General features: G+C 44.7%; 1 protein-coding gene across 1 annotated transcript in view; it reads right to left on the bottom strand.

The window, feature by feature from the left end:
* Gramd1c (GRAM domain containing 1C) overlaps positions 1–25,928 on the bottom strand; it is a 101,739-nt gene that overhangs the window by 69,713 nt on the left and 6,098 nt on the right. Inside the window, exons 2-4 of the mRNA XM_032899647.1 lie at positions 17,113–17,250; positions 12,273–12,445; positions 8,273–8,422 (exon numbers count right to left, since the gene is read on the bottom strand). Coding sequence (XP_032755538.1) covers positions 8,273–8,422; positions 12,273–12,445; positions 17,113–17,250 — 461 coding nt within the window. The remainder of the gene's footprint in view (positions 1–8,272; positions 8,423–12,272; positions 12,446–17,112; positions 17,251–25,928) is intronic.

Here is a 25,928-nt window from a genome sequence, read left to right on the forward strand (position 1 = left end):
CGAGAATGTCTCTCAATGGCTTCCGTAGTTCTTCTGGCTAGCTGTTCCTGTTAAATGAAGTATGTCAGCCCATTTTGTGTGCTTAAAAGCTCAACTTGAGCAAGGCTGGGGAGACACTGGGATCCCACACACCCGTGCAGTCAATAATGACTGTCTAATAAAGACTCTATTGGCTTAAAGCCATGTCTGAGTAGTCTTCTCTGGTCCATAACCCACGACAGTTTTGAGCGGGTCAACCCCACCTGAGCGTGGGGCCTACTCCCTCCCCTGCCTCTCTTTCTCTCACTCTCGCACTCTCTCTTCCCCTCCTTCCTCCTCCCTCTCCCTCCTCCCTTCTCCACTTCTCCACCACTACGGGCCTTCACAGTGCAGCTTTGCTCAGGCCTCCTAGCTAATGTCACTTCTCTTTCACTGTAAATTCTAGGGTGATTGGGATACTGTCTGGTTCACTTAGAACAGCAGTTCTCAACCTGTGGATTGCGACCATTGGAGAACCTGTACTCCCGACGACGGTCTTAGGAACTGAGGTACCTCTCGGCAGCAAAGTGACAGTTATAAAGTAGCAATGAAAATGATTTTATGGCTGGGGGTCGCCACAACATGAGGAACTGTATTAAAGGGTCATAGCATCAGGAGGGCTGGGGCCCACCGGCTTAGAACGTGATGGTGTACCAAAGACACTCAACCACTGAGCAAGACAATGTACGTCTTCACTCATTTGCTCTCAACGTTTACCACTGCGAACGTAATGGCGGCTTTGCTTGCATAGTCTTCAAGTTATCCCATGAGAGGTTCACTGAACACCCCCAACCCCGATTCTCGCCTCCCATCAGGAACAGATTTGATGCATGTTCTCTACCCTGCTCATCCTCCATGTCCAGCTTCTGAAATCCCCTCCCATGCCTAGCAGATGGATCTTTTGTCCCCTTGTGTCTGAAGCTGCTATTCCCCTTACATCTGCTACCGTTTTCTTTCACACTCTCAGTGGTACAATCTGATGTATATAATATTAAATATATATTATATGTATTACTCAGATATTTTATTTATGTATTTAGTATTTCTACTTCTCTTTCTTCAGTTTCAATTTTCAATAGTCCTTGTATTTGCTGTTTTTCAAATCCATGTGGCATCTGAAACTTTACTACTCATTTATATTATTTTTATCTATTCCTCTTAAGTCCTTACTTAGAGGTTCTTTTTTTTTTTTCAAGTCTATATAGCAAATCTGAGGCCTTGCACAGGGAGCAAGGCAGTGCTCTCCACTGAGCTACTCCCTTGATACTCCATTAGCTGTATTCTGTAAGTTTTAGAACCCAGGTATGTCATTTGTTGAGTTTCCTTCTGCTCGCTATTAGAGTATAATAATACTCAATCCCCAAATTCTCGGGAGAAACTCACTCCCATGCCACGTGAGCCCAGTTTAGCTAGACGAGTTTCCTTGTCTTTAGTTTGAAGATGTAGGTAGATTTCTCTCCTTGCCAACATTTCACAGATAGTACAAGTCTTTAAGAGTCATGGCTTTATGAAGCATTCTCGGTCCTAATCCATATAAGTTCAAGGGATCATCTCCCATCCTGTGCCAGGGCTGCGTTGGCATTAGCTCGAATGCCTGTGTAATCACTTCATTCTTCCTCTTTGTTATTGTATAATCCCAGATAAGCATTATGAACATGTCTGTCACAGGGATGGGGAAATGGCTCAGAGGGAACATGTACTGTACAAGTGCACACACAGTTCATATATAGGAAGTCAGGCACAACGGCACACATGTGTAACCTCAACTTTGGAGGACAAGGGAAAAGAATGGCAGATCCTGGGGTGGTCTAGCAAAAACAGTGAGCTCCAGGTTCAACCAGAGACGCCGTCTCTAAAGATAAAAATAAAGAAGGGAGGACCAGCAGGATGGTTTAGGGGGTAAAGGCACTTGCCACCAAGTTTGATGATCTGAGTTTGACCCCCAGGACCCACATAGTAGACTCGCACAAGTTAATCCTTTGACCACACACTCCATGGCTTACATGCCCAAACATGTACATGTCCACATATACAAAATACATGGAATAAAAAAAAAAGTTAAATCTGGGCTAGAAAGACGAGTCAGCAGTTAAGACTCTGGGGCTAGTGTTCTGGAACCAGGGTTCGATTCCCAGTACCCTTGTGGTGGTTTACAACCCTCTATAACTCAGTTCCATGGGATCTGATGCCCTCTTCTGTCCTCCTCTGTCACTGTATACACAGACATGAAAGCAGGCAGAACATCCATACACATAAAATAAACACAAATAAACCTCAAAAATGTGACTTAAATCTAAAAACATATACTAACATGGAAAACCATCCAGCATCAACCACTGGCCCTCACACCTGTGTGTACCAACACATATATGCATACAACACACACACACACACACACACACACACACACACACACACACGTGTGCATGCGTACGTACACACAGAGTTTACAGCACTGTTTTGCACATCTCTTGATGGTTTTACTAAAATGTTCATTTAATTTGAACATTCCCCTCCTCCTACTGCCTTTCTTTATAGTTAAATCTAAAAATGTTAGATGATACTTCCTCAATTTATAAAACAGTGCTTAATATATATATTATATATACATAAACATTTCAAATATAATTGAATGATGGTTCTGAAGGCAAACTTCCTTTTTTAAAGCCATCATAGTAAGATGCAGCACAGACCTTATAGGTTTGAATAAACATGGGCTGCACTTGCCCTGGAAGACGATGGCACTACAGGGCAGCTTTTCTCCAGACGTCTGCCGGAGCACATCACAAACACGCTAATTAATCCTCAGTGGCCTCTTTGGCCTCTCCTGACTAAATGCATAGTATAGCTTTAATTAACCCTACGTGTGCCTACACATCGGGCCTGCAGTGAGCTTTCTCCCCACTTTTAAGTAGAACAGCTTAGCTGTGAGTAATGTAAGACATAACACGGTGAGAGAGCATAGAGCGTCTGACGTCTGGTTCCCTGGACAATGAAAGCTACAACTGGACTGTGACCCAGAAGTTGGTTTAAAACTTTCTCTATGCTAATCGTTGTTTGAGTATAGTGTTTCAAAGTGTGTATGTTTTATTCTTAGTGTTTTAGAGCAAAGGGATAGAAGGGCATGATTAATTTGAATTCTAAGCACTTTAAAAATTCTCCTACTTCATCTTCTTTTTCTGTTTACTTTCTAAATCAAGTATTTAAGATTTACATCAACCCTATTCTATGTTAGGATTTTTAAAAATCACAGTGACTGGAGGAGAATATATAGTCTTTAATTTTAGTTACAAAGTTCAGAAAACTATAATTTGTTCACTTTTAAAATCAAATCATTGGGGTCGGGGATTTAGCTCAGTGGTAGAGCGCTTGCCTAGCAAGCGCAAGGCCCTGGGTTCAGTCCCCAGCTCCGGAAAAAAAGAAAAGAAAAAATAAAATAAAATAAAATAAAATAAAATCATCAATTAAGCCAGCTACGAAGGAAATGAGTTTACAGTTGACAAACATTTTCTAAGAGGAACTTAACAGAATATCAATGAAAGACAGGACAGCCATGTTCTGTCAACAATGATCAACACCCCGTTCAAAGAACTGTTGCATCTAACAATCCAGTTAAGTCATCTTCTAAACACACACAACACGAAATCCCAGAGGCTCCTTCCTACTCCCACTAGTGGCTAACTGCACATCACTAGGAGAGCTAACTGAACAAACAGACCTGTCGCAGAGCTGCCTGCTTGGCCTCTGGGGTTTTAATCCACCTAGAGTGTATCAGTATTCCAGTTGGTAAGAAAAAAAAACTATCTTTTTTTCTTTCGCCATGTACTTTTTACTAACAGGTAAAAAACCAAAAAGCATAAATAATTATTTGCCATTAACGTTATTTTCAATTTCACTTGTTATAATTTTTGGCTTCATGAGGTATAAAAGTTGACAATGAAAGTCATTTCTCATAGTCTAGGATTAAAGATTGCAATTTATACAAATAAATAAGTTCTCTCATATATATATATATATATATATATATATATATATCCTAGCTTTGATAGCAAGAGGTAAGTAGGTAACCTGAAGAGATAGTTCTCACTATTAGCAACTATGGAGACTTAATCATACCAATACCCTGCATTTAAGCAGTCTTCAAGAAAGACAAATATTAGCACATCTACCTAACTGCATACCATTCAGACTGACCTATATTGTTGGTCTGGGACTCAATCTCTATTTTACAAGTGATTCCACTGAAGTCAGGTGGGCTGTAGGGCACCCTAGATCACTGTACAGCAAAGCCAGGGGCAGGGCAGGCGCTATTTTATTCCCAGGGTTTTATTTTCAAGCTAATTCATTCAGTTGCGTCACACTACTCTCCAAGTCCACTACTGCAGCATAGCTGGCCGGATGAATTACTCTTCGTTGCTTTAAGAAGTTTGTGAGCTGTTTATCAGACACCTTCCAGGAGCTGCGCTTTGGTGATGACAGCAGCTCCTCCCATGGGCACGTAGGGTGTCAGGAAGCCTGGTCCCTCCACACCCCCGAGACCTGCACTAGTTATGCATCCCTAGTCACCCTGTGGGACTGAAGGGTGAGATTAAAAAAACGCAGATCAAGCGAGGAGAAGCAGCAGGTCAGGACTCTAGTTGGGAGCTGGCGACACACTAAGACGACACAGAGTGCACTGCAGCCTGGGGGTCTAGGCCAGTGGTGGAGCATTTACTCAGCATTCAAAAGTCCATGGGTTAGATCCCTGGAACTAAAAGGAGGGCGCGAGGGAGGGACCAGACAGCCCATGACAAGGAGCTTGACAAGAAGTTCAACCCTACCTGGCACTGCATCCTGCAAAGAAATTTTGGTAGCTTCGACGCCACACGAAACCAGACACTTCATCTACTTTTGCCTGAGCCAACCGGCACATGAACTGGGAGTTCGGTGAACAGGAGCCAAGACATAAAGCTCAGCCCTAATGTGCACTAGGGCCTGGGTGTTACTTCCATTACAAAAAGAAATTCAAATAAGAGACACTTGTTCGCGTTGTATTTTTATAGAGACAGACAGACGGAATCTTTGTAAAGTGAAAAAGGACACAGCTCTCGGTTCCTTGGCTGTGAAATGGCCCTGGCATCCTTGATTTTGGTTAAATGCCACACTTCGTGCCTCGTGAGGGCGTCCCCGTTAGGCTGCCGGGTCTTCCTGGTGTGGAGTTTGAATTCTGGGAACTCTGCCTTTTTATTGTATTGTACTGATTTTCTGACATCATCAGCAGGATAATGGAGAAAAGAAAAAACCAGCATCATGGAAGAGTCCATGGTGAATGCAGGTGGAATTAAAGTGGAAATAAATTATCGTCCAGCCTTCCTAAACGTCATTTCTCTTAGTCACGGTACAACTGTAGGTTGCATAATGAGTTTCTTCAACAGTGGACTATTGAATGTTTTTTAAAGTAGACTATATACTGAGATAGTTAACCCCACTCTCCCTCCTCTCTCCAACCCTCCCCACTCAGAAAGCCTCTAAACATACGCACTGGGGTGGCTCCTTGCGATCACAGGAAGCTAAAACGACACCTAGCAATGCTGCACCAGTCACCGTCATGGGGCAACACATTGCTCACCCGTCTGTGGCAATGCTGCTGCAGATACATCTGCCAGTCATACGAAGGTACAGCATGCACATCTATGGACGGTGGATAAAGGATGCGACATCGTGTGTATCTGTGTTAGTACACTTCATGGTGGCTGCACAATGATGAAATCAGACAACGATGCCCAAGGGGTCATTTAACTACCCGGACGTTGGGTCCTTGAATTAGGCAGCCCGGGTGGCGATGCTACCTGGCATTCCTTGATGCTTCTCGGGTATCTTTATCGAGCAGTTATTGTATCTTCGATGATCTCATCAACGTACGTAAGCTTATTAAAATATGGCAAAAGCGTATGAAGAAACTGCAGGTGAAGAGGCGGAGAGTCATCACGTTCACAGCTGCGTCCGCCCGAACTCTGGTTAATCTGAGCAGGGCCTTTAATGTTTGTTTCTCTGGTCTAGAATGTTCTGGCGTTTGGGTTAGTCCCAGAGGTTCCTTCACTTCTGGGAACGCCTCTCAAATTCTCGAGATGTCATTCTGATCTTTAAGGTCATTCTGTGTGAATTTATACAGAAATTCCTAAAACCGTGAAATTAACAGAGGCAATGAAGACCTTTGACGCTTTCAACGTGTGCTTTTCAAATTTTAAAACATGAAAATCGTCTGGACATCTCTTAAAAATTAAACGCCTCAATCCAGCCATGGGGCCCAAGATGCTGTATTTTATCCAGATCATAGATGGCGACAGTTCTGCTGTCCCTCCTACACCTTCAGAAGCAAGCATCTGGTGCACACACCCTTTGTTTCTAAAGTCTTATTCTGTTGCTCTTTCCTTTGGTCTGCCTTGCTTTGAGTCATCCAAGAGTAGCCATAGCCACTTAACCCTTGGGGCTATAACGGTTCCTTAATTTATAATATTGGCTGCAAAAATAAGCCAAGATGGACACGGAGACACAGAGAATGAGAGACTCTGGAACGCTTAGCGCTAAATGGGATTCTCCCCATCAAATTCCCCCCACCCCTGGGAGCTCAGGGAAGAAGAGGCAGAGAGGATAGAGGACACCAAGCAAGCGAGGCCCTCTAAGGCAACATGACCAAACTCATATGAGCCCACAGAGACTGAGGCAGAAGCACAGAGCCTGCAGGGTCTGCAGCCGTGTAATATGTAGGACCCCTGTGTGTGTATTATGGCTTCCTGTTTAGTGTTTTTATGGGACTCCCAAGTGTGTGAGCAAGTGGGTCTCTGATGCTTGTGCCTTCTCTCGGGCTCCTTTTCTTCCGTTGGTTTTTCTTGTCCAACTTCAACATGATAGTTCTTTATTTCTCTTACTATATTTTATTCTGTTATATTTTATTATTATCCCTTAGAAGCCTGTTCTTTTCTAATGAGAGACAAAAGGAAGTGGACTCAGACAGGAGAGGGGTGGAGAGGGACTGACAGGAGTAGAGGGAGGGGGATCCACAATCGGGATATATTACGTAAGGGAAAAAAAATCTGTTTTCAATAAAAGGGGGGGGAACTAAGGCTCAGGAGCCCAAGGCTAACCTTAGGTGTATGCAAATGGGAGGCCAGCCTGGACCACACAGAATGCTATCTCCCCACCCCCACCCGCAAAAGTTTCTGAAGGATATATAGATTTTTTTCTAAATGACCAAGAATGATATGGTTGATACAAATACCATGATTTTTGTATTTTAGTATCTTTTTTAATTTTAGTATCTTTATTATTATAGTATTTTAGTATTTTTATTTTAGTATCTTTCTTACCAATAATGTATTTTTCTTAGGTTATGGCTAACCAAAAATAAAAAAAAAATAACCTTATGAGGTTAATTCTTTTACTACTAGGAAGTAAGAGTTTGCTGGCCGTGTGAAGAGTCAGTAACAGCCATGCACTGGCTTCTTAATTATCAAGAGGATGACAGCCTGTGCACTAATTTATAACCTGTTGGTACCATGTCCTTTAACATCTATTCTCAAGGATACAGAATACCCAAGATTAGTTTCTCATAAAGCAACACTGGAATTATGGGTGCTGTGTGATGCTCTTTAAACCTCGCTTCTGGTTATAAGGCATGGTATTTCTATCAAATACCAGAATCCTCATAGGAATTGCTGGCTTTGGAATGAGCCCATTAAAATAACAAATGTTAGCATTCACACAGTGACAGACACGTTCTTCTGGAACACTCTATAGTCTCGATGTGCCTACCAGGAAGTCGTAGTCTCTTTATGTGGGGAAACTGGAAGGATAACTGAGTTACATTTAAAACGGACCTGAAGATCTAACTTAAAAACCCATCTTGTAGCCATTACCGCAGTGCGTGCATTGTTAAGCTGTGCTTGCCACAGGGACTGATTCCTTGAACGAAAATTACATAAAATAGCTTGTTTCTGAGGAAGGCTTAGAAACATGGTTTATGCGATGTTAGCCTCTTTCCAATACGGCTGGTAACACTAAGCACACAACCCAGTTTGTATTTTCACGAGGAGACAATCAAGCCATTGCACGCCATCGACCAGGCAACAGCGCCTTCTAGTGGCCAAAGGAAAAATAATGAGACATGTCATTGGGGCTCTGAAGTCACAACATCTAAAATCTAGAAGCTAATCACAAAGGATTAAATAATCCGTTGTAGAATTAAACAGAATTTGTATTCAAGATTAAGAGATACCCAAAAGGTCCAGTCGCCGCTCCAATTGTGTGTGCTCGGTCCCTGTTTCTTGGCTGATACTATATTATTCTCATCCACAGCCGGGCTAGAATTTTCCTCCGACTCTCCCTGTAGCTCCGTGGCAAGACTTGAATCCCCATCGTTTACTATCTGCAAATAAACGCCAACAACTTCAGTTACTTATTGACAAATAACATTTTGAAAGAAAAAGCGTGCTCTGAATATATAAATTACTCTTTTTTTTTTGCCCTCACCCCCATAAATTACTCTTAAAATCCATTTTTAACCTTTCTTTGTATAAACATCCTACACTGTTTGTGTGTGTCCATCGTGTGCGTCCCGAGGCTCGAACACACGTGGTCAGGTGAACTAAACCATCCTGCCAGTCCAGTAAATGAACTTTTAAATAAAGAATTTAAACACTTAGAAGATGGAAATCAGTGTCTGTGGAGAGGACTCAGTTGGCAAAGTGCTTCCCGGACAGGGATGAGGACCCAGGTTTAAATCCGCAGCACACACATAAGTTGTGCCTGTGCCTGCTGCAGACAGGGGTGTAACAGGAGGACTCCTAGGGCTCAGTGGCCAATAAATCTTGTTGAATTGGTGAGTTCAATGTTCAACAGAGACCTTTATCAACATATAGGGTGAGGGTGACTGATAAGACACCCCGCATCAACCCTTACGCATATACATACACTATAAATACATATATGCTCCCAAGAGTCAGGAATTCGCTTCCACGTTTTGCTTCCTACCGTTTGTCATTTATACATGCAGCAAGCCTCTTCCAACCACTACCATTTTCTAGGTAGTGGCTGGTACTGGAAATACAAAAAATAAATACCACAAAGTTCTTAGCCTCTGGAGGTCCGTGGTCTGCTAAACAATAATTTAAACGATAATTTAAAATAACAATAATTAAACACTTTAAAAATGCAATGTAATGGGAGTGTGACCACTTTGGAGAAGTCTTTGGAGGGAGGATGGGAAGGATGATGGGTAGCAGGTAAGAGATCAGGACGCACCAGGCCCCGTGAACATCACTATGGTTGTCCCTCTGCCTTCGTTAGTGCAAGACGGATCCTTGGGAATTAAGGGGAAAGCACTCAGGGCAGCAGGCGGTAGATCAAATGTGTAAGTCAACCCAACTTAAGCCCAGGTTTCTTAATTCTGTGACGTAACCATGGAAGGCGCCAACCCTGGCGACACTGATTTGTGGCTCTCTGGAGGGAAAGATTCACAAACTAGGATAGGGCAAGGAAGAAATGCTTTGCATGAAATTCACCTACCACAAAGATCGACAGACCCAGATACAGGGCGAAGGAACAAACAAAAGTCTATAATTTGACTCAGTTAGAAACAAAGTATTTATTAAAGTAATTTTTATATGATTCCCTCTTCTCCCAAATCTTCAGACTTGTTTCTCTAATTTCTTATGTGGTTGCTTGTTTAATGTCTAGATGTGTGTCTGTGTACTATGTGGTGCCTGATGCCCTCTTTGCCCTGGAACTGGGTTATGGATAGTTTTGAGTCACCATGTGGGTGCTGGGAATTGAACACCAGTCCTCCACAAAAGCAACAAGTACTCTTACCCACAGAGTCATCTCTCCAGCTCTGTCATTAAAATCACTTAACGAAAAGGTTGACTTCTGTGTCTCTGTAACATAGCCTCTGACTCAGCTTCAACACTTGCTGGAAATACATCCACTAGCAAATCTTCATGGCTTCAGCCAGTATAAACTAGTTACCACTCATGATCTGTGTTTATTAACACAAAACAAGCAACAAAGGTTATTGGGCACGATTCACTTCAACTTTGACCATCAACACCACTGCCCTAGGCTGGTGAATAGTTCAGTGGGTAAGGACATTTAACTGCCAAGACTGAAGACTTCAATACCCAGAAACCATGAGATGGCCGGAGAAAACCAACCTCACAGGTTGCCTTCTCACTTCAACACATGCAACATGGCTAGAGCACGCACACACACACACACACACACACACACACACACACACGAATGAATGAATGAATGAATGAATGAATGGTACCTCATTTAAATTCTTCATGGTCACCGAGGCCTGTGAAATGTTACTGCCCACGTTTTAGGTATGTCTCCTCTGTCTGCCTTTCACAGTCAGGACCAGTGGCTTGTCTCTTCCCTAGTTTGGATCCTGTCTCACTGACACAGCACTATCAAATGCAAACTTTACAGGCAAGAGCTCAACTGAGGCAAATCTAGGTTCATGATGCAACTACTGCGTGAGGACGTGACCTTTCCCTGCTCTCTCTGCTCACACAGAGGCCACAGGCCCGGAAAAGGGTCATTCCTCTCTCGGACTTTCTACCTTCCCGAAATGCAACTTGGGTTTAACTGAGTGCACAGTGACCGGCATTTGGATACTCTCTGAACAGCGTCAAGCCACACGGCTACATGTGTTGGAGTTCTGTGGAGGACTACTGCTTTTCCCTGTAACCAGACGTCCCTGGTACAGGGCAGGCCCGAAGGGTTTGCACATCTGTCGGAAACTTGAGGAAGTGCTCTTGACACTAGCAGGGAAATGCCCTGACACACGACCGGCGGCATCTGGGCATGTTATAGATTCTAGGATCACAGCCGGAGAAGTTGCCCCTGTTTCACTGATACCTGAAGTATAAAGCAGGGTCACACACTAAATCCGTAAGACAAGCCCTGCCAGACACTCCTGGTCCTCTTCAGAGCTCTAGGTAGACCTACACTGCGCAAAGCTTTGTTTGTCAAAATATAACTCAGCTCTTGAGCAAGGTTTTCAATGGGACTCTCACTTTTCCTCACCGATTTCAGGGTTCAGGTCTCATAGGGGGCAGAAAGGCCTTAAGAGAAAATCCAATTAAATAGTACTGGGGAGCTAGCACAGTAGGTAAAGTATGAAGCATGAGGACCTGAATTCACCCCCAGACGCCCCCCCACACACACATACAAACACACACAAAGGCCCAGCACCTTGGCATGTTTGTCATCCCAGTTTTAGAATGGTGAAGACAAGCAGACCCCTGGGCTCCTTGGTTCCTTGACCAGCCAGGCTCACACGATCTATATATAAGCCCCAGGAGGCTCTTCACCTTGCTCTGGAAGGCCTTCCCTGCCCTCCCCCAGGACCTCAATTATGTCAGTAATAGACACATCATTTCACACCCTTAAGGTTTGAGGGTGGCACCATCAGTTCTGCCTTAGCTGTGTCACTCACACTAACTGGTCTCCTTAATTCCACAGAAGGGATAATGTTCCCCCTCCCCTTTCTTGGCTAATAGGTTCACTGTCTTATTCTGGACAACCTGGCCTGACAATTGTTGTATAGAGTTCACCTGTATCCTATTTCATAGTAATGATTTGTCAGCCAATTGAAACAAAGCATTCATTCATTTGTTCATCCAACAGTTATTTGAGCCGTATCCTTCAGTACACTAAAATACTTCTCTGAAAGAAAAATGTCTACACACGACCACCGGAACACAGTGAGTATCGTGTTGAGAAATTCAAGTAACATGGCAACAAAAGCCTTTCACTCTACACATTAATAACCAACTTTTCCATTGTCAGATAAGGTACTAATAAACAAACGACAGTGCTAGCTGAAACCAAAAACTTGGTTGAGAGCCTGGGGACTTGAACTTTGTGAGCCCTGTTAACCAACGGCCGATGGCGAAGGGAGGCTGGCAAGGGGAATACCAAGTCAAAATCACTACAATGGAACCAGACTCACTGGGGTCTGGGGCTGAGACATCTGGACTCGGGCATCTTGGGGACCAAATTAACACTCCGTCGCCTAGCCAGGAACGGGCTCGCGGGAGACACAGGAAACAGTTTCCTTGGTAACAACTTTTCGAATTACGCCAAAGAGTACTGAGGGGAGGGAAGGGAGGAATTAATTATCATAATCGGAGCTGGTTCAAACAACCATGCAGAGGAAACTGCCGGCGAAGCCACCTCTCGGGAGCCAGTCCCTCGAGGCTGCTTACCTGGCGGGCCGTCAGAGCGCCCTCCATCGCGGCACCCTCCCGCGGCACCCCGCACGCGCGTCCCTGAGAGCTCCGGGGCGGGAGAGGGCCAGCCAGGCGCGTGCCCGACGCGCGCTCCCGGCCCCGGCCCTCGGAATCCCCACCTCCACAGCAGCCCGAGCGCTTTGCGTCCTCTGGTGGCAATTAATGACTATTGCCTGTGGCGAAGTCCTTAAAAGGCTAATTTGTTAGCCAGGGCGTTAACCACCCTTTAGTAGGGAGTCGGCGATGAGCCTTAATTTCTGTGTCTGCCCCGAAAAGCAGAGGGTTTGTTATTCTTTGATGGGACTAGAATTTCAGTTTGGACAGAGGATAGTATTCTGCAGATAGGATGGTTGTTCTCCAACATGAGTGCACTAGACCTCACTAAACTGTACGATAAAATCTAATAAAACAGGCAGGACGATAATACATGCCCGTAAACCAAGATAGGGAGGCAGGAAGACTGTGACTTGGGGACCAGCCTGGCCACACTGAAGTTGAAGACCAGACCAGGGAGACCTTGTCTCACAAACGAAAAGGGAGGGGGGGGAGTAAAACGAACAAACAAAGCATTTGGTAAAATTTTGTTTCTCTTGTATACCTATAAAACTCACTAAGCCATGCCATCAAGTAATAGAACAACCAGAACTAGATACAGCCCCGTGGGGAGGCCCAGCCTGATTTCTAGCATTGCCTCCTTATATTTAAAATACCAGGGGTTTGGAGAGGTCTTGGCTTCCACCAATATTGCACTTAAATGCACAACCCTGCACACACACACACACACACACACAGAGAGAGAGAGAGAGAGAGAGAGAGAGAGAGAGAGAGAGAGAGAGACCCCTCTTAAAAATTAGCATTAATTTAAGAGACCCCTCTTAAAAATTAGAAAACAGTGGAAAGGAGGTTGGAAAGTGTTCCAGTGAACAGTGTTAACACCTCCTTAGGCTCAAAGGATGGATGGTAATAGAAGCAACAAATTGGAAGAAGAAAAGGTGCTTAGAACTGGGATTTTAACAGGTTTCGGCTACAGTGTTAAGTATATGGCAGGTGGCTGGCTAGAGGGGCAATTTAAGACGCAGAGTAAGAAAAGCAGTGGCCTGGAATTGAAACAAGAAGTATTGAAAGAGTAACACAGCAAAGAGAGAGGAGATGATAAACAAGGACCCGGGTTCTACCATAGGAAAAGCAACCTCGGCCAGGCAGGAAGGCTTGTGCCAGTAATCACAGCAAGGAGGTGAGGGGAGCAAGATTGGGAGTTCAAGGCCAGCCTCAGCTGGACCTTGCTACATAATAAATTTGATGCCTCAAAATCAGCAAAAAGGAAAAAGAAAAAGAGGAAAGTGACCCATGAGCTGGTGGATGGATCTAGTAGGAGAAGTATAGTTCTTAGTCATGAATTTCAAAGCTGGGCTTTAAAGAAGGAAGGAAGGAAAGAAAGAGACCCGCCCCTTCCTGGCTTTGGTGGCACTTGGGTGACTATCATCGCATGACACTTCACCCAAAGCCTTAGTATCAGAGAGTGAGAACAGTCATTCACTATCTCTTGTGATTTCCATGGGTCGGAGATATGGAAAGAGAACAGGTGGAAAGTTCTGGCTCACGGTCTCTCACAACACTGCCCTAGGTGACCACAGGCAGCTCCAAGTCATCAAACCACCTGACTAATCCTGAACCCAGAAGATCCACTTCCAAAGAGTCTCACTTACAGGGCTGTCAGCCTGGCACTGGCTGTTGGTCTGGGGCGTCGAAGGTTCCTCTCTGCTAGGGCTTCTCCACAGGACGGCTTGAGTCCTCATGCTGTGGCCGTGGCCTTCCTCAGAATGTACGACCCGAGAGACCTGGACGGAAGCTCCAGTGCTTTCTATGACCTAACCTTGGAAGCTGCACATGCTAACACTCCATCCTACCGGGGATCAGTCTGCACTGTGTCGCTAACAGGGACAGGAACACAGTGACACTGGAGAAAACAACTTGAGTGGCCTGCAGAGAGGACAAGATCCTCGAAGGAAAGCCAGCAGGCCATGGGAGTTTAGAGAATTTTCACAGAAAATTCAGAGAACTTGGAGTTCAGGGGATTTTGTTCATGGCTCACCTGGAATCCCACAGACCACTTAGGAAAGAGGTTGGGAATTGGAGGCAGGAGAATGGTAGTAAAAATAAGAGGTAAAAAAAACATGTATGCACTGCAGGACCAAATACAATCTTGGGGGGATCACCCCCATGTATCCTGTCCCACAGAGTCCCACAGAGTCCCACAGAGTCCCACAGAGTCCCACAGAGTCCCACAGAGTCCCACAGGCCAAGCTGCCATTCTACATGTTGTAATTTTACTCTTTACTGAGTGAAAATTTCCTGAAGTACGGCTAACTTACATTTCAGCCTGTGAAGAGTTTTAAGGAGTTTAGCAGCTTCACACTGTCGTGGTTTGTCTTGTTTTTAATCTTATGAGAGGGTGTCATTAAGTAGTCCAGGGTAGCCCGGAACTCCTAGAAATTTTGTTGCCTCAGCTCCCAGGTGTTTGACTTAATGGTCAGTGTGATTAGCTTCCATCCAAACTTCTCAGGAAATGCCACTAATAATTTTGAAACACATATTCCAGGAGGGATAGCTCAGGACTTAAGTGCACCGATCCCGTAGTTTACAGAGGTCTCTAATCCTAATTCTAGGGTATCTAACACCCTCTTTTGGCCTCCATGGGCACTAGGCACACACGTGGTGCATAAACACACATGTAGGCAAAACATTCACATACATAGAAATAAATCTTTTTTTAGAGTGTATCTGTACATCCTTTAATTTTATTCCTAATCAAAATTAAAGAAGAATTGCACACAGAGAGGACAAGAAAGAAGGCAAATGCAAGGAAATTTGGTAGGTTTTGAAGCAATGAAACAAGAAAAAGAGGATTCATAAAACTGAGAAAGCCAAGCTGTAGAGAGCGGCGCGGCAAAACAAAGATGGCGCCGACATCCAGCCTTGTCTGGATGTCGACAACTTACTGCGCATGTGCAGGCTTGTCCCCTTGCTAGGGTGGCCATACGATAATGAGATGTAGGGCGCCCTCCAGTGGTGAACAACGGTACTGCACATGTACGGTTTTTGCACCAGGTGTCAGTTGACCGTTAATGTGCTAATGGAGTGATTCATTCTCCGCCAATCCCTGGAGGACAAGTAGTGGGGTGATCCATGCCCCACCAATCCCTGAGAGATAATTAGCATACTGTTGTGTATATAAGTCGAGCAACTTTGCTGCTCGGGGTCCCTGTTCAAGAGAGCTGTAACACTAAGAGAGCTGTAACACTAAGAAGAGCTGTAACACAGTAAAGGCTTGTTCGCAGAAGAATCCTGTTGCCGCGCGTCGTTCTTGCTGGCGGGACGTTGGGCGAGCGACACCAAGCCTCAGTGCGGGAAAACCAAGGACCCACCGGACGGAATCCTCAGAAACCTGAGAAACAGCTACACTGACAGGCCTCTGACACTGGAGGCCAATGAGAAGTGTACATTCTTGATCACCAGCTCCTCTCCAGTAGCAAACTATACTTTTGAGAAACCATTTATTGATAAACAAATAAAACAAAATGTGGAATGCTGGGAGCATCCTCATAGAAGCAGGGAGAGGGGAAGGAGGTATGGGAGATTGGGGAAAGGGGATAACATTGGAAACGTAAATATAAAATATCCGAGAAAAATAAAATTAAAAAATCATCATTATTGATAAGGCTGTGCCAAAGCTGCATTTAAATACAGCTAATGAACTAACCTCCTACCTCAGATTAGCTGTATTAAACATGCTCAGAGAACTTGTATTGAGTTATAACTGGGTAAAATCATGCAAGAGACGGTCTACTTTGTATTAAAGTACGGGATGTTTTATATATTTACTTAAATACTAAAATTACAGATTCTATATCATAATGGCCAAATTCTTAATTTGAACCACTGTAAGTTTGTGACTTTTTGTATAGTGCTCAATTTTACCTGCTGATTTAGGAATTCCGGAGGTCTGAGAATTTTCAAACAATTGGGAGAGACCAGTTGGAGATCAGAGTTTTTGACATTGTTGAGTTTACTTAAATGGTGGGACACACTTTGGCCATTTAACCATAAAGATTAAGTTAAGGCCAGGGCAAGTCTCACCATTGTGACCACCTAAATATGAACCGAGCAAGGCTGACACTGCCATACTGGGCAGGGAAAACCCCACGAGGCCTTAGCCCTACACAAGGAACTGCAGAAAGTTGGGAGTGAAAGAGTTGGTTTTCCCCAGAGAACAGTGCACCAATTGTTCACTAACGTGCCAAAGGGTCAGCTATGAACACATACACACAAGTGACATAATATGTACTCAAAAAAATACAGATTCTATATCATAATGGCCAAATTCTTAATTTGGACAGGGACAGACTAATGAAGACAACTGCCAAGACGATGCCGAAGGCCGTTTCTAGAATGGCCAGTGTGGACTGGCTCTGCACGTTGACCAGTTCAGACTGGAGCAGGCCCTTCCAAGAAAGAATCTAGATGAGCGCATTTTCTCCCAGGTCCCACTGCTTCCTCCCTTTCTTTTCACGGAGAAGAGAATTCTCCCAGGAGCTAGGACCGGATCTATGGCTTCTGTTTCCTTCCTTCGTGTTCTGCTGCTTCACTCCGCAGTGTTTCCTCGATCGCCCCTGAAAGCCTGAGGCAGCTGTAGAAGGTTTAGGAATCGAAAGCGTCAGACAAGCATCGTTTTACCAAAATAGTTATACTTTGGTCAGTTGCTCCAAATACCGCAGCCTTGTGCCTCTCTGGACAACCCCAGACCCTGCACACCGACTTCCCTGGAAAGATAACTCATGCAATCCGAAGTCAAATCGTGGCCCACGGGCACTGATAGGTGCAATTTCTCGGAGAACCTCTAGGTCCGTGGTTCCCAACCCTCTGTAGGTCGAAGAAACGCTTTCACAGGGGGTGCCTAAAAACATCGGAAAACACAGCGATTACACTACCATACATAAGCTTCGAAATCACAGGTATGAAGTAGCAACAAATTGTGTGGTTGATGGTTGGTGGGTGACCCGCGGCCTGAGGAACTGTATTAAAGGGCTCCAATGTTAGGAAGGTTGAGAACCACTGGTCCTTGTGATAGTACAAAGAAAAGTGGCCTTTTTATGAGGTAAGATTGGGTCTTGCTATACAGCTCTTCTTCTTTACATTAATATAGGTAGGGATACGTGTGTGGATGACCCAGCCTTAAATTAGAACAGCTACTGATTAATGCAAAAGTCAAAGAAATGTCTACCTTTGAGGGAAAGAAAACGGAAGCCATTGGGTAGGAACATAGAGAGGTTTTCTATATTTCTCAAACTGAGCGATATGTGCATACACTGTTTTAAAAATCACTTGTATAACTATATTTCCACTGTGCATGATACATATCATATATATTAAATAAAATAATCAGTTAACAAAAGTGATGGTCAGCAGCAGTTTTTATTTTTTGCTCCGAGGCAGAGTTAAACCGTGTAGCCCCGACTGGCCTAGAACCATCCAGACCGGGCTGTCTTCTAATTCAGAGATTCACAGGCCTCTGCCTTCCAACTGCTCGGATTAAAGGAGAGTAGCATTGTGCTCCACCTACATACTGCCTATTGGATGTTGACTAACAAAGTTTGATTACGATTTGAATCGGTTTTGTAAAATGAAAGTAACCGGAACATGTGTTGAAAAAAATTTTATTTTTATTTATTCTTTGAAAATTTCATATATGGGCAGTAGTGCTGGCGTCACATACCTTTAATGCCAGTACTCCACAGAGACAGAGGCAGAGGATCAGAGGGGCAGAGAAACAGAGAGAAGTGGAGAGAGAAGCAGAGAGAGGCAAAGAGTCAGAGGCAGAGAGGCAGAGAGGCAGAGAGGCAGAGAGGCAGAGAGGCAGAGGGCAGAGAGGCAGAGAGACAGAGAGGCAGAGAGGGCAGAGAGGCAGAGAGGCAGAGAGAGACAGAGACAGAGGCAGAGAGACACAGAGGCAGAGAGAGGCAGAGAGAGAGAGAGAGGGAGAGAGAGAGAGAGAGGGAGAGAGAGAGAGAGGGAGAGAGAGAGAGAGAGAGAGAGAGAGAGAGAGAGAGAGGCAGAGAGAGAGAGAGAGGGAGAGAGAGAGAGAGAGAGAGAGAGAGAGAGAGAGAGAGAGAGAGAGAGACAGAGACAGAGGGAGAGAGAGAGGCAGAGGCAGAGACAGAGGCAGAGACAGAGACAGAGGCAGAGGCAGAGGGGCAGAGGCAGAGGCAGAGGCAGAGGCAGAGGCAGAGGCAGAGGCAGAGGCAGGGGCAGAGGCAGAGGCAGAGGCAGAGGAAGGGGCAGAGGCAGAGGCAGAGGCAGAGGCAGAGGGAAAGGCAGAGGCAGAGGCAGAGGCAGAGGCAGAGGCAGAGGCAGAGGCAGAGGCAGAGGCAGAGGCAGAGGCAGAGGCAGGCAAATCACTGAGTTGAGGCAGCCTGGTCTACAGAGTGAAGTGAGTTTTAGGATAGCCAGGACTGCACAGAGAAACATTGTCTCAAAAAACAAATTCGCACACACAGTGTATCTTGGTCATATCCACCCCTCATCCCAGCCTCCTCCAGGATGCCCCTCCCTCCGGCCTGCCCAGCACATCTTCCTTCTAACTTCATGTCCTATTTCTTTTAGCTCACTGAGTTCAATTGATGTTGTCTATGTTCACATGGGCGTGGAGTCACCCACTGAGGTATGGGGAACCTACCAGTGGCCACTTCATAAAGAAAAGTGATTCCCTCCTCCAGCAACCACCAACTGCAAATAGCTCCCGCACTCAAGACTCTTCCTAGAAAGTATACATTTTCAGAAACAACATGCTCTATGTCACTGGCTCTCACATGTCACTGGAGTACTATTGACTGAAAACCTGTAAAGACCATTGGCAATTTAGCAGTAATAATCCACAGGTAAATGCTAATTCCGCCAAGGGAAGATAAGAACAGAAACTGTGTTCCCAGGAGTAGGGAGACGACTTTGTTAGCACAACAAACTTTGTTGTTCAAGCTTGAAGTCCCGAACCTACCTTAAGAAGACAGATGCACCAATGACTATGGGCCTTGGGGGACCTATGCAGATCTGTCTGCAAGACCTGGGATTTGAGACGTAAAGAACAGGGTGGACTACAGTCTAATGCTGTAGACAATTTTACTTTAGTTTCAGTGTACTTTTATACACTGAGAAAGCATCCATCCGAGGAAGGTTGTTTGAATTTAGAAAAACAGGGTTAGAGAAACATGTAAATAAACACCAGCAAGCACATACTAAATATTCACAGGACAGCCCTTTCCCAGGATTCTCTCAGGACAGACCAATTTAAACCCAAGGCCAGGCATGTACTGTAGATCGTATCTGGGAAGGCAGGAAGGCAGGACAGAGGTCATATCCAGAGTCACACTGAGGACGGCACCCAGCACATCCTTTCATCAGATCGGGTTCCACAGCTACGTCCCAGCATCCAACAAGAAGAAACACGCCTTATAAATTGAATGCAAATATTTGTCGCGGGAGGCACAAAATCACATCTAAGAGCGATCCAGGGAACAAAATGCACCTGAGGTAAAAGGCCCTCTGCCTTCAATCCTGGAGCCTCTCTCAGTTCCCCAAGGCCTTGTTTATCATATGTCATCCTTTGGACCACATTCTGACATTTCCCCCTTTTTTTATTTCTTTCAGCAAGAATAGCCAGGGCGATAGACAAAGCTGGGTGTTCGTGGGTGTTCATCCTTGTTTGGAGCCATGGACATGCCATCGGAAGTATGAAATGACATAAGGCAAGTGCAGCACCAGGTGCAAGAGTGCATGGTAGCTCGCCACCAGGAATGAGGTTCCACGACTTGGAAAGCACCGGCAATCCCTTCTGCTATGGCTTGTCCTGAAACTCCAGCCAATGGTTTAGAGACTGTCTGGAAGATTTTATCCCGAGGGGCAAATTCCCGAGCACATCTTGTAAATGATATTTGATCATGGTGCAGTTGTAAAGGCCTTGTTTAAATCAAGCAGAGGTCATGCAATAACTAGTGATGTAAAAGCTAACTGCTTTTGTAAATCTAAGACCTGTTGCCCCAACCATGAGACTCCTCATTGCAAACATCCTGTAATTTGGGTTCCGGTTGTCCATCAATATGTGTTTGATGTGTAAATGGTCATGTGATCCTCTTTGCGTTCTCTTCCCAGTTAACAAACTGGAGCACAGGAGGATCAGGTACATCAGCCCAGTGTGTCTCAGTAGTAACAGTTGCATTGAACAATGACAGCATAGCAAAACCAGCAACTCTGCAGTCAGACCCTTTCCCTGAGAGCTCATCAGTCCTTTACCCTCAGACACTAATTTCTTCATCTGAGTCATTATTGGGAGGGAGGGAAGGGAGAGAAAGGGAGAGGGGACGGGGGGAGAGAGAGAGAGAGAGAGAGAGAGAGAGAGAGAGAGAGATTGATTGTGTTCATTATGATTGTAAACCTGTGCTAAAAATTCACAATATGAAATGAATGATATTTTAAGGTTGCTATGTTTGTTGAAAGGGCAGAAGAAAATCCAAATATCAATGATAATCTTTGCATCAGTTCTCAAAATGGTACATTTAGAAATAAACAAAGCCTAGAAAACAGAATCTACCTGTGATTTAGATTTTAGGACAGAAGACATTGGAACTCTATATATTAACATATATCTATATCTATATCTATATCTATATCTATATCTATATAATTTCTTGAATCTTCACTTCAGTCAACCCCAAACACTACACACTGAAGAAGTGTTATGTGAAATGAGACAAAAATGGACGGCCAACAAGGGGACTGAAAAGGTGACTTAGTAAGTTAAGAGACTGGCCACTCTTCTGGAAGACCTGGGTACAATTCCCAGCACTCACCTAGTGGCTCACAACCATCTGTATCTTCAGTTGCAGGGAATCCAATGCCCTCTTCTGGTCTCTGCAGACCCTGCACTCAGGTGCTGCATAGACAAACATGCAGGGAAATGCCCATGCCCATAAAATTAAACTGAAGGGAAACAGTTTAAATGAACAACAGCATTAGATGGCCTGAGGGGAAGCGCTGCACTCCTCTTTTGGGAGGAAATGCCAGGGATTAAGAGCAGAGTCTTGCGCATGGTTAGGGAGCACTCTGCCATTGACCCACTTCCCTGGCCCTAAAACCTGCACTCCTCTCAGATTCTTTGAAGGCCTTCTTTTCATGGGGACATCTCGGAAAAGTTCTATTCTGACCATAGGCAGCATGACTGGGCAATCCTACAGCTATTTCCAATCCCTAAAAGCACCTCTGGAAGAACAGGCACAGTTCTGTCAGCTGCAGCAGGGTCTCCAACAGAGATGCTTGAAGGAAACGACATCACGAAGAAGTCTGCTCAGATGACTGAGAAAAGCAGGCGAGAAGACACTCAAGTGGGTGTAGCCAACATTTAGCCTCAGCCTGATCCCAAAGGAACTCTGGGCATGAAGGCCACAACAGACAGAGATCCTGAGGTGTGAGGGTTGGGTAGTATCCTGGAGGGACAAGGGACCTCCCTCCACTGCTCAGTGTGGCAGCTCCTATGGCCCAAGACCCATTTCAGCTCTGTGAGCCTCAAGCAGTCAGCTTCCAACTGGCCCAGAAACAGGGCGAGGCTAGTTCTCCAATGGAGACTGCTACAGATCAGTGTGTATGTTTCCTTTTGCCCTAACTCTTTAACATTCACTTGTTCATTTTTTGACTCAAGATCATTTTAATGGCCTTTCATATATTCTTTATTATGTCTTTGTGTCTGTGAGGGATTGAACACATGTTTTCTCACACAGCAAACAGGAACCCTGAAAATGAGCTAAATCCCCAGCCCTCCCACACCTGACTTGTTAAATATCTCTGTAGTTTGATTGTTGATATTTTCAGATGGGCTTTCTACTTAGCACAGGCTGACCTTGAACTTGTGATTCTCCTTTTCTTCAGCCTGGGGGGGGGAGTGGGGAGGATGGATTACCAACATGTGCCATCACTCTTAGCTTGATTGTTTTCCTCCATATTATCCAGAAATAAAATCAATAATTTAGGTATGATTTATACATAAAAGATAACACTTATCTCAAATGTAAGAAAAGTGTCATGAAATATATAGTTCAAAATGTAAATGTGTAGGCATTTCTACAAAGAAAACATAATTAAGGGGAGTGGAGATCTGACTCAGTGGTTAAGAGTATATACATGTGGTACCCATAAATTTATGCAGCTATTAACTGCATAAAGCCAGTGCATAGAGCACTGACATCTTGAAAAGCAGTTGGAAAATAGACCAAAAAAAAAAAAAGAAAAAAGAAAAAAAGAAAAAAAAAACCGTGTAGGACATCGCTTCCCCAAATGCTGAACAAGACTTGAATAATTTCCCCCAAGAAATGAAATATACTTTCCCCTTATTGTGCATATTACTTACATTCCTGCAACTTAAAGCCTCTATTAAGAACTGTGCCCCGAATACTGTGTGTTTCTATGGAATGGTGGGCTTAGTTGCAGACACAGAATTATAAACAAGTGCTCAGCTTATGAAGTTGTCTCAGAGGGCATGGAATTTATGAAGAGTACAGAGTGACTCTTCATTCCCTCATGTGCCAAGATGCCTGGCGTCTCTGATCCTCACCACTAAATATTGTCACTGGCAAAGAGATCCCCATAGCGCGCGCGTGCGCGCGCACAACACACACACAGATTTCACTGTTAGTTTCTGAAACTTTCATTTCCAAAATGACCCCACTGAGAAATCCTGATCTTTAATCTTGATATGTGTCTACTTGGAATTAAGGCTACATTTTTTTTTTATCTTCATTTCAGGTTTCTATTGCTGTGAGGAGACCCTATGACCACAGAAACTCTTATAAAGGAAAATACTCAATTGGAACAGTGTATGAGTCAGGGTTTCTATTGCTTCAACAAAACACCACGACCAAGTAGCAAGTTGGGGAGGAAAGCATTAATTCAGCTTATACTTCCATATTGCTGTTCATCACCAAAGGAAGTCAGGACAGGAACTCACACAGGGCAGGAACCTGGAGGCAGGAGCTGATGCAGAGGCCATGAAGGGATGTTACTTACTGGGTTCCTTCCTATGACTTGCTCAGCCTGCTTTCTTACAGAACTCAGGACCAGCAGCCCAGGGATGGCACCTCTCACAGTGGGCTGGGCCCTCCCCCTTCAATAACTAATTGAGAAACTACTGCATGGCTGGATCTCATGGAGACATTTTCTCAACGGAGGCTCCTTCCTCTCCGATGACTCTAGTTTCTGCTAAATTGACACGCAAAACCAGCCAGGACAGGTAGGCTTGCAGTTCTTAAGTTCAGTCCATCATCATCATCGAGGAAAGTGGGGCAGCACACAGGCAGACTTGGTGCTGGAAACGGAGCTGAGAGAATCATCTGAATCAGCAGGCAGCAGGAAGAATCACTGAGCCCAGCTTGAGCATTGCAACCTCGAAGCTCACCCCTAGTGATGTGTTTCCTCTAACAAGGCCATACTCCCTGGTGACCAAGCATTCAAATACATGAGTCTATGAGGACCATTACATTCTGTAGGGAGCGGCGCAGTGAAGTAAAGATGGCACCGACAGCCAGCCCCGTCTGAATGTGAATAACTTACCACGCATGCGCAGGCTTGTCCCCTGTCAGGGCAGCTGTATGCTAATGAGGTGAATCTGGCGCCCTCCTGTGGTGAACAACAGTACTGCGCATGCGTGGGGTTTTGCACCTGACGGCAGTCTGGGTGGGGCGGTACTATGCTAATGGAAGTTCATGCCGTGCCAATCCCTGGAGGACAAGTAGTGGGGTGACTCGTGCCCCACCAATCCCTGAAAGAATATTAGCATACTGTTGTGTATATAAGGTGAGCGGCTTTGCGGCTCGGCGCAGTAACATTTGAAGCTGTAACACTTAGGGCTGGCTGCTGCCGCTGCCACTGCCTCCCTGTATCAAGAATGAAGGTGTCCTGCAGTAAAGGCTGTTGAGAAGAATCCAACCGTGTTGCGTCTTCCTTGCCGGCCGAGGTGGGCGCGACAACATTCAAACCACAATAGTCTATTTTTCTTTGGAGAATGATATGATATTATCACTAAGTAGTGGTCCATGGACATTAGTAGAAATATAGTTAAAGGAGGTGTCTTTGTTAGGGTTTCTAATGCTGTGAAGAGACACCAAGACCATGGCAATTCTTATAAAGGAAAAAACATTTAATTGGGTCTGGCTTACAGTTCAGAGGTTTAGTCTGTTCATCATCATCATCATGGGAAGCACGGTGGCAGAAATGGTGCTGGAGAAGAGCTGAAAGTCCTACGTCTCGATCCACAGGCATCAGGAGTCTGTGTGCACACTGGGCATAGCTTGAGTATATGAGACTTCAAAGCCTGCCCCCCCAACTCCCCAGTGACACACCTACTCCAACAGGGCCACACCTCCTAATAGTGCCATGCCCTATGGACCAAGCATTCAAACACGCGAGTGTCTGAGGGCCATTCCTATTCACATCACCTTTTGGTCTTCCCGATGGTAGGAATGTGATATGTGGACCTGATGGCAGGAGCCATCTTAGATCTGCTGGGCTTTAGAAGGGTTACTGATGGCTGCCAGCTAGTGGGATCTTTTTCTCCATCAGTTAAAAAACAAAACAAAACAAAACACAGGAAAACATGTCAGCAAAAAGCAAAAGTCCAGTGACAAGCATTACCGACTCTAGAGGGAAGCGATCCCAGAGCTGGGCAGCACCAACTCTGAGGGGGTGGTTACTGGAGTTCAGGTATCCCCTGGTGACTCCCCCTACTCTCCTATTGGACCTAAGGTGTTCATGGGCTCCTGGAGTAGGGATTAGGTCTTTTGTTTGAGATGGACCCCTGGTCTTTTTTTTTTTTTTTTTTTTTTTTTTTTGGTGTTAACCAAGAAACTTAAGGCAAAGAAGATGTGGAAACTGATGTCCCTCCCAACTTTCTTTCCCCAGGGCCCTTGGACTCGTTACCTCCTACCCCCAACCTCCCCACTACATTTTAAAAGAGAAATGTGCAGGCATTTGGGGAAATTACAGAAAGAGGAAGGTATCTGGCCTTCCCTTGCCTATCTCTGAAAACTGCAATGAAAATGGTTCTAGTTTTTTAACCTTGGTCGGAAGCAGGTTATCTGAGAGGCAGCCTCCTTGCACCAGGAGGAAAAGCACACATTTATCTATTGAAGGCAAATAGAAGAGTGTCTGAATAGATCTGTTCAGAAGAAATGAAGCATACGCCATTTTCCCACTCTTCATAGACCAACATATGGGTACTTAAGCCCACATGTTTCCTAAGGACCTCGTACTTTGAAGCCTCTTGCTTTAGATAAGCCTTACATTAAATATCCTTGTTTGCTTCTTCCCACCCCAGCCCCATAAATCCATCCTTTGTTTCTCTTCTGCTTAACATGCATATTACATATACGATTTCTAAGGAATTCATTTTTAATCAATGTAAAATTTTAGAATGTTTTATATTTTAGTTGTGTTTGCACACATGTGCATGCATGCATGTAGTATGTGTGTGTATGTGTGTAGGCATGCACTACCCGTAGAGGTTAGAAGAGAACATCAGATTCCCTGGAGTCACAA

This window comes from Rattus rattus, chromosome 4 (assembly GCF_011064425.1).
Source record: "Rattus rattus isolate New Zealand chromosome 4, Rrattus_CSIRO_v1, whole genome shotgun sequence".
Classification (NCBI taxonomy): domain Eukaryota; kingdom Metazoa; phylum Chordata; class Mammalia; order Rodentia; family Muridae; genus Rattus; species Rattus rattus.